The 8,873-nt window shown below is 58.3% G+C and overlaps 4 protein-coding genes across 4 annotated transcripts; 2 read left to right on the top strand and 2 right to left on the bottom strand.

Moving 5' to 3' along the window:
* Positions 1–64: 64 nt before the first annotated feature.
* VDAG_02310 (DNA repair and recombination protein RAD54) lies at positions 65–2,657 on the bottom strand (the record flags this gene model as incomplete). Its single annotated transcript, XM_009658339.1, has 3 exons — positions 65–77; positions 136–2,412; positions 2,479–2,657. 3 exons carry the CDS (start codon positions 2,655–2,657, stop codon positions 65–67), a joined length of 2,469 nt encoding a protein of 822 aa, XP_009656634.1.
* A 791-nt stretch (positions 2,658–3,448) lies between these two features.
* Positions 3,449–4,363, top strand: VDAG_02311 (solute carrier family 25 member 45; the record flags this gene model as incomplete). Its single annotated transcript, XM_009658340.1, has 1 exon — positions 3,449–4,363. The coding sequence occupies one exon, from the start codon at positions 3,449–3,451 to the stop codon at positions 4,361–4,363; it is 915 nt and encodes a 304-aa protein (XP_009656635.1).
* Positions 4,364–5,604: 1,241 nt separating this feature from the next.
* On the top strand, positions 5,605–6,277 carry VDAG_02312 (GliT; the record flags this gene model as incomplete). Its single annotated transcript, XM_009658341.1, has 2 exons — positions 5,605–5,955; positions 6,026–6,277. The coding sequence occupies 2 exons, from the start codon at positions 5,605–5,607 to the stop codon at positions 6,275–6,277; spliced, it is 603 nt and encodes a 200-aa protein (XP_009656636.1).
* Positions 6,278–6,922: 645 nt separating this feature from the next.
* On the bottom strand, positions 6,923–8,311 carry VDAG_02313 (uncharacterized protein; the record flags this gene model as incomplete). Its single annotated transcript, XM_009658342.1, has 1 exon — positions 6,923–8,311. The coding sequence occupies one exon, from the start codon at positions 8,309–8,311 to the stop codon at positions 6,923–6,925; it is 1,389 nt and encodes a 462-aa protein (XP_009656637.1).
* Positions 8,312–8,873: the final 562 nt, after the last annotated feature.

The raw sequence follows: 8,873 nt of genomic DNA on the forward strand, positions 1-8,873 counted from the left end.
CAGGCCATTTAATGTGAAATATACTGGAAGACGGCAGATACCTCTGGCTCCCCGCACTCCTGTCTCAGAAGAAGATCCTGTATAGGTTTGAGGTGCTCATTGATAAAGTGATTCCACGTGCTCGTGTCACCGTACAGCATGGCGGGCGCCTTGATGTGCTGCCTACCATCGGGCTTGCAGCGTTTGCACTTGAACGTGTCATGGGTATCAGACGTCGTGCCAGGACGGTACTGGAACAGCTCTCGAAGACCGTCGAGCGAGAAATGACGCTCGACGTCCTCTGCCGAATCGACGACGCAGCTCGACAAACTCTGCTTGTGACTCTGGCGCTGGAAAATCTTCTCTTCGATTGTGCCTGTCGCGATGAAGCGGTAGACGAAGCAGTCCTTCTTCTGGCCATCACGCCACACACGAGCAAGAGCCTGCTGGTCAGCAGCAGGGTTCCAGTCAGGATCGAAGAGAACAAGGCGATTGGCACCGATGAGGTTGATACCGCAGCCACCAGCTTTGCTGCTCAGGAGAAAGACAAACTCCTCCCCAGTAGGGTCGTTAAACTTGTCGACGAGCTTCTGGCGCTTGTTGACGTTCATGGTGCCATCAAGACGGAGGCAGCCATACGCGCGAGAACGGCAAAGCCGCTCGAAAATATCCAGCGTCTGCGTGTAGTTGCTGATGAGCACAATCTTGTCATTTGTATCCTGACGAATGCGAGCCAGCATGCGATCGAGAACCTGCATCTTGCCAGAGTACCAAGGCTTGACCTCGCGATTGCGGTGGCCGCGAGCATCCTTCGGAACATAGTCGTCTGGCCAGCAATTTTCCGAGCCAGGCAGATCGTCGTTGAGATTCAAAAGATCTGGGTGGTTGCAGAGCTTCTTGAGGATGTTGATGGCTTTGAGCGGCTGACTGCCCTTGCCACGAAGAAGGGCTTGGATATCAGGACTTGTGAGGAAGTAGTTGTACAAGTCCAACTGGAAGGGTGCGAGATTGCAGAACACGACGTGCTCGTACTTGACAGGAAGGTACTTGGAGAGGATATCGTTGGTGCGCCGAATGATGAATTTGTTGACGATGCCGAGCAATTCGCTGAGACACTCATCGCCCTTCTTCCTGTCAGTCTCGTCTGCATCAGCGTCGCGGCCGCGGAGGATGGGCAGCTCGAATCGCTTGCGGAACTCGAGTCGCGTGCCGAGCAGATCAGGGTTCGCAAAGCTGATGAGAGAAAAGTATTCGGAGAGATCATTCTGGATGGGCGTGCCCGAAAGAATGATTCTGCGGCTCACGTTGAGGCTGTTCAAGGAGCTGAAGGTCTGGCTGTCGCCGTTCTTCAGGCGATGACCTTCGTCACACAGCATGAGACCAATCTTGGTGTGCTTCAGCTCGTCAACGTTGAGACGGAGGGTTTCGTAGGACACAATGATGACGGGCCGCGTCACAGCCCTGCCGGATGCAATGGCCCACTGTCGCAGCTGGCGGGTGAGTTCCTCCTTGGAGGCTTTGCCGTCGATGGCGAACGGGGTGACGGCATCTGCACCGAGCCACTTGACAAGCTCGTTTGCCCAGTTCTTGACCAAACTGGAAGGGCAGACGACAATGGCCTTCTGGATGGCGCTCTTGCCAGCCTCGGGCGATTGCTTCAGCAGGGTCCAGAGCAGGGTGATGCACTGCAGCGTCTTTCCGAGGCCCATCTCGTCGGCCATGATGCAGCCATTGGCTCTCTCGTCGATCATGCCCGTGACGCATTTGTACATGAACTTGACGCCTTCAATCTGATGGGGACGCAGGACCTTGCAGAGACGTGGGTCAATGACGACGGGCACCTTGGGGTGCTCGCCCTCGACCTTCTTCTTGATACCAAGAATCTCAGCCAAGCTCTTGTGCATCAGAGGGGCATCAATGGTGGTTGTAGGCTCGGGCTCGTCCTTGGACTTCTCGGGGACCTTGGGCTTGTCGTCGACGGTGGGATCGTACAGCACGATGGCGAATTCACCGCTCGGGTCGTGCAGCGCTTTCGCGACAAAGGTGGCACCAGTCCGCAGGCCGAGGGTCGGTGGTGGTCTGTTGGGGTTGTAGCCGCCCACGTTCTTGTTGATCAAGGGGACGGCAAAGGCCTTGCGGAAGACAACGCCCTTCTCCTTGGCCTGGAAGACTGGATAGCGGTTTGCATCGCGGTTCGCGAGCGCGAGGCGGTCAGCATTGGTGTACGGCTTGTCAGCGTCCGTTTCGCCATCAGCGCCTTTGTAATCGACCTTTCTGCGCTTCCGGGCAGGTCGATTGACAGCAGGGCTGGGGGCGGCAGATCCGGGGCATTTGAACGGCCTGTGGAGTTTATCTCGGGATTCGGGCGTGGGCGCCCATCGCTTTCCCGGCTGGGTATTCTCCTTGTTGGCAACAGGCGTAGACACTGTCGTCCTTGGTGGGGGGTTCAGTCAGTCAGTATAGGCGCGCCGAGCAGGAGGACACGTGGATGAGGCATACATTTTGCAATTCAACTCGAGTCGATGGAGGATGCAAAAAGACTCTTGGCCATCAAGCTGCGCAGCAACTTTGATTTGAGCGTCGACGCTGTCTTGACGTGTGGCGAGTCGTCGGGTGGCGGGGGCGACTCGAAATGTTGTTCTGGGGAGACGCAAACGCGACGGGAGCGCGTCACTCATTGACACGCGGTCACGTGGCTGCAGGCAGCACAGCACACCACAGCACAGCACAGCTCAAGTGCCTTATGTCATCAAGATGAAGTGAACGGGCAAGGCAAGGTACCTTAGGTAGGCAGGCAGCAGGCAGGCAGGCAGGGGCATGTGAAGAAGGGGCCCTCCGATGATGGCGGTCATGGTCTGAGCATTCGCTACCACAAGGTCACATCCATCTACAAACCCAATGGCAGCGTCCCTCCTGGTCCTTGATGCGAACGCCCAAGTGAGGGATCAATCGACACAAACCTCCAAGATTCTCAGCTCCCTGTGGCATCATCTGCCTTGCGCCCGCGCGTAGTGTTCCCTCGGCTCAGTCTTCGGCACCAGACATTCGGCACCAGACAGTGGAGCTCCTGCTTTCTCACCTCTCGCCAGCATCATGCCTAGCACCGAGTCTCTTCAACCTCTCACCCACGAGGAACCCCCCCTGCCCCCTCCTTCCAGCCAGACCATTTTCATAGCGGACAATTGGCCTCCCTTTGTCGGTGCCGCTGTCGTCGCCCAGATCGCCCACTATCGGCACCTCGGACGCAAACGCACGACGACGCCAAACCTGAGGAATGCGCGCTTTTGGGCCTTAGCCGGAGGTGGATGGATGATCACGTACCTGGGCATTGTCACTTCGATTGCCGTCGCGCAGGCCAAGGTGAATCACTACCGAGATCCCAAGACACGGGGCCTCTACTCGTGAAGCCGACGCCCGTCAAGGCTTTTTTTTTTGTTTTTCTGGATCTCGCACGACAGCCACATACGCCATGTCCGCCGACTTTTGGGCAGGCTACATCAGCGGTGCCGTCGGCATCATCATTGGCAATCCCCTCGACGTCGTCAAGGTCCGCCTGCAGGCCCGCGATGCCCTCGCCGCGCAGACGCCGTCTGCCTACTTTCGCCAGTTCGAGAACACGGCCGCTCTCGTCACCGGCACGGCGGCCCCCATTGTGGGCTACGGCGCCCTGAATGCCCTCCTGTTCGTCTCGTACAATCGAACAGAGGCGGCGCTGAACGGCATGGCGGGCGTGCAGTCGAGTCTCTGGACGACGTGGGCGGCCGGTGCCGTTGGCGGCCTCGCGACATGGGTCGTCAGCACGCCGACCGAGCTCGTCAAGTGCCGCGCCCAGCTGTCGTCCCCGCCGCGGTCGAGCTGGGCCATCGCCAAGCAGATTTACCACACAGAGGGTGCGAGGGGGATGTACTTTGGCGGCGTCGTCACGGCGCTCCGCGACAGCATCGGCTACGGCTTTTACTTTTGGTCGTACGAGCTGAGCACGCGGTGGATGGCCGCGGCGCCGGGCGACGCGTCGAGCTTCCATCAGGAGGCGGCCAAGGTGCTCCTCTGCGGCGGTCTCGCGGGCGTCGTGACCTGGGCCAGCGTCTTTCCACTGGACGTCATCAAGACGCGCGTGCAGACGCAGCGGGCCTTGGGCGGCGAGGCCGAGACGGCGCGCCTGCTGGGCGAGGGGCGCACACCCGAGGCGCCCTCCCAGGCACGGCAAGGCGCCGTGCAGATGGCCAAGGCTGCGTACAGGGAGGAAGGCCTGCGCGTGTTCTTCAGGGGCCTCACGGTGTGCAGTGTCAGAGCCTTCGTCGTCAATGCTGTGCAGTGGGCTGTCTATGAATGGGTCATGCGCGAACTGGGGCAGAGCAAGAAGCGGGTAGATTTGACTGAATGAACAAGCACAATCTCAGCCACGGCTCGACTCTTTTGCATCTCGTTGAAAATGATGATGATAATGTCACCTCAATCCATCAGAGTCCCTGATTGTGGGACTGGAGATGCATGTGATGGCGATTATGTGAACTCTCCGAAAAGTGGCCGGAGACGTTTCGCTTATTTTGTGACAGTTCCGCCCTCTTGGCGCTCGTCCCATGGGAATGCCAAATGGCCGCAGTATGCCATTCAGCCTTCTCTGTATTTTACACTATTAAGTACACCCTCCGATCCCCTTGACAGCGTGGCATATGGTGTGGAACCGCGAGACTGGCGGTACTTGATTCCGGTTAGGCCGGCCCTGAAGTCCATGTATACTAGTTGATTAGCGAGGGAAAAGATCGAAGAAATAAGGAAGAAGAATAAGAATACACTATTGATCTACCGTCGTATCTGTCAGTAACTCCGAATCAAATACCGTCATCAACGCTCTCATGGAACAGTTGGCATCCTGCCGGAGACTTTTGACGATCCGGCCCCACTTCGGTATGTCGCCGGCCCCTCCGCCGACTTTTCACTCTGGCCATCACGGTGCAGCTCTTTGGTGATTTCTGTTTCATGCATCACTATGGCTCCTCAAAATGATTCTCCCGCAGCAACTTCCATCAGCACCCCGGAGACTTTCAATCACATCCGGAGACAAAATGCTTTGCCAGAGTGATGAAAGGAACATATAAGCCCCCAGGGCGCCCGTTGACAAAAATGCCCTTCTTCGTCAATCAATAATCACAAGTACAGGAGTTACATGCTGTCACCAAGTCCCTCTCATCAGCAACAGCAACAGCAACAGCAACAGCAACAGCAACAGCAACAGCAACAGCAACAGCAACAGCACCAGCGAGACGAACACAAGATGCGCCCTCACGACGTCCTCATCGTCGGCGGTGGCCCCGCCGGCCTCTCAACAGCCACCTACCTCGCGCGGCAGCTCCGCACCGCCGTCCTCTTCGACTCGGGGGTGTACCGCAACGCCCGCGCCGAGCACATGCACGGCGTGCTCGGCTTCGACCACGCCGCCCCGGCTTCCCTGCGCTCCAAAGCGCGCGCCGACCTCCTGGCGCGCTACGAAACGACGACCCTTGTCGACGGCGTCGTGACGCGCATCGACAAGACGCCGCAGGGCCCTCTTCCGCGCCGTGACCGGGCGACGGCCGTGCGTGGCACGGACGCAGGGTCGTCCTCGCGACGGGCGTCACGGACATCATGGCCCCGATCCCCGGCTTCGACGCCTGCTGGGGCCGCAGCGTCTTCCACTGCCTGTACTGCCACGGCTACGAGTCGCGCGGCGCCGCCACCGCCGGCGTCCTGACGGGCGGCTTGGTGGCGCAGGCGGCCCTGGGCGTGCACATGGCTTGGATGGCCAAGCAGCTCGCGGACCGCGTCACCATTTACGCCCACGGTGACGAGGCCATGGTCCGTGACCTCGAGGCCGCCATCGACAAGACGCCCTTTGTCGTCGACGCGAGGCGCATTGCGCGGATGGAGCATGGGCCCGGCGAGACGGAGGTGACGCTCTATTTTGAAGACGGCACATCCGTGACGGAAGGCTTCCTGGTGAGTTCCTGCTCCTCCTTTCCCTCTTCGGCTTTTTTTCTGGTCTTGGCTGACCTTCGTGTGTGCCTAGGCTCATGGACCTCGTACCAAGGTCAATGGTCCCTTTGTCGAGCAGCTCAGCCTCGACCTCACCGACAGTGGCGACATTAAGACGGTCAATGCTCTTGGCGAGACAACGTGTCCAGGCGTGTATGCTGCTGGCGACAACATGCAAATGATGAAGGCGGTGCCCCTAGCGGCGGCGGCGGGCGTCATGGCCGTTGCTGGTTTGAGCGGACCCTTGAGCAGCGAGCCGCAGGTGGAGGTAGAGGTGGAACAATAATGTTGAAGAGAAGATAAAGCTAGGCTTCTGTATATTGTCTTCATCTATTTCGTTGTCCGATGCCCGTTTCCATACAAGCGTGGGTGGGCGCGCTCGTAATCGAATAACAAGCCTCGCTGCATTCTTGTCTTGGTATGACGCCAGCGTAATCAAATATGCTCAGCGTTCTCGTCGTGAGAGCCACTTTACGTAGGCGTACCGACAAGGCACATTCTTCCGTTCATTAACCAAGATCTACAGTCTGCCGTCGTCGGTGGCTGTGTTGCGCCAACAGTCTCGTCTGTCGAATTTTCGGAAGCCGCTGGGGCAGCCAAGAAGGCCCTAGTCATGAGTACGCACGCGATAGAGATATCTAGTCGGAAAACACAGCCACAGCGTATGCTTGAAACCAAAAAAAAAAAATCGCTTCATTACAGTGGCCATCCGTAGTGGCTCTGGGGCCAAGATATCGTAGCAGCCGTGCACATGCCCACTACCAGACAGGTGGGGTGCTCGAGGAGCCATCGAATTGTGGAATGCGTAGTCCAGACACAACCTCCTAGGACCTAAAGCCATCCTGAACAACACTCTTCCATCGTTCCACATCATTGTGAAACGCCCGTCATATTGAATGTCCCCGCGTGCCATGGTATGCCATGCTTTTATTCATACAGCAAAGAAAAGTTCGTCAGATCGTATCGTCAAAGAGCGCTGCATCCGTGGGTGCTGCCCCGACTGCTGTGCCCAGAACTGAGGGCTGCTAGCATCAGTAACCGTCACAGGGGACACGGTTACAAAGTTGAAGCCTGCTCCCGTGCTCGGGAGACTCCCGTACGGCTGTTGCGCTATAGCCCATCCGACTGACCGTGCCGTCATCTCTGCGTCCTCTGGGATGGGTATTGCCTCCGGCATCGGCTCGACGGGCGAATGCAGAACAGGCTCGCCAGTCGCCGAGTAACTGACAACGGCCCGCGGGCCCTGGTTCCACCATTGTGTCTCGAAGCCGTTGTCAACCGTCATCATTGCGTTTGATAGATCCTCCATCTCGGCCTCGCGTGTCGGGTCCTCGTGGAGCAGCAGCGTGGTGCGCGAATCTGAAGTAACCTGGATGACGGTTGGCTGGTTGGCGAACGGCACAAACTCGCCTTCGCTCAGAGACTGTTCATCCTGCCCATCAGGTACGCCGAACTCGGTGGGCCACCCCGTCGACCACGGCACACCGCCGTCTCCCAGGTGCTCGCTGAGACGGTACGAAGTAGGTATTGCTGGAAGAGCTTTCCATACATCGGCGCTGGTGATGCAGCGCTCATGCGAGGGGCGCTCGTGTTGTGTAGCTTCCCGACGGGGGAGCGCGGAAGCGCCCATGGGTTCTGGTTCGGCATCCCAGGGACTCTGATTCCAAGGCGGCGGCGCCGAAGTACCACGCTCATGAGAAGAGCCCGATGAGTGGCTATCTGCGCGTGACTGTCTCCTGTTGAAAGGGGGGTAGAGTAGGGTCTGTGAGACGGGAAGGTTAGGATGGGCAACGGAGCGTTGCCGACCGCGAGGCGAAGCCGCTCGCTGTGTCGGTTCCGCTGGAGTGTCCACTTGTTGCAGCAGTTGTGCTCCTGGCTGTAATTGCAGTTCCGGGTGGGAATCTGGCAGAGGGCGTGGTGGCGTGCGCGTTTGAGATTGTGGTTGAGCTTCTGCTTGAGGGTGTGGTTGGAATCGCGGTTGCGTGGGTTGCTGCTGCTGCTGTTGTTCATGTGCAGGGATCGAGGTAAACTCGAGATAGTTGGTGTTTGTTGGCGGAAGCTGACGAGGGAATCCCGTGCGATCGCGCCAGTTCCGAGACATGTAGGTCAGGCTATGTCTGTTGCCAGGACGTCGTGGTGAATAGGATACGCCGAACTCGAAGTGAACGTAGATCTGAGGCCGCCGAGTCGCGTCTGGCGACTGTTGGGCGTCCATGGCATAGTCTTCCTCGACGGCTGTGGTCTGGACTCGGGGGAGTCTTTGGTGTTTCTGCTTGTGTTGCTGCTGTGATAAGGGATCCGTCCTGGGTAATAAGGTCATGCTGGGTTGGTACGGGGTCAGGTACGGCGGGGAAGCTGGTACGGTCAAGTCGACAGGCGGCGTGGACGGCAGGCTAGGCGGACGCGCTAAGGAAGATTGGCGCCGAAAAAGGATGGACGAGGGACAAGTAGCGCAGGTTGTGGATGAATTAGTGATGTGGCAAGAAGGAGGGCAGGCCTAGACGATGAATGGATGGGACCATATGTGCGTTGATGTATAGTGAGTGAGTCTCGGAGTCTGGTAGCAGACGGCACGAGCCATGCGGGTTTGACCAAATAACCCGAACAGCGATGCAGGCAGGGGTGAAGACTGACGGGCCAGATTCAACAGGCCAGGTCCAAGATGGGGTGTCCCGGCCTGGCGGAGACGCTTTTAGTGATCAGAGGACCAGAAACTGGATGACAGGAGGACCTGCGCCGCGTCCCGCTGACGCCGTTGCCATCTGCGGTGGGCCCCAAAATGAGACACTATGCTTGTCGGCCTAGTATCATCGAAGAAGGGTCGTCAACTACTTACGTCGGCAATGACGGCGAGCAAGTAGAGCCCAGGGGGAGGAATCACC

This window comes from Verticillium dahliae, genomic scaffold (assembly GCF_000150675.1).
Source record: "Verticillium dahliae VdLs.17 supercont1.3 genomic scaffold, whole genome shotgun sequence".
Classification (NCBI taxonomy): Eukaryota; Fungi; Ascomycota; class Sordariomycetes; order Glomerellales; family Plectosphaerellaceae; genus Verticillium; species Verticillium dahliae.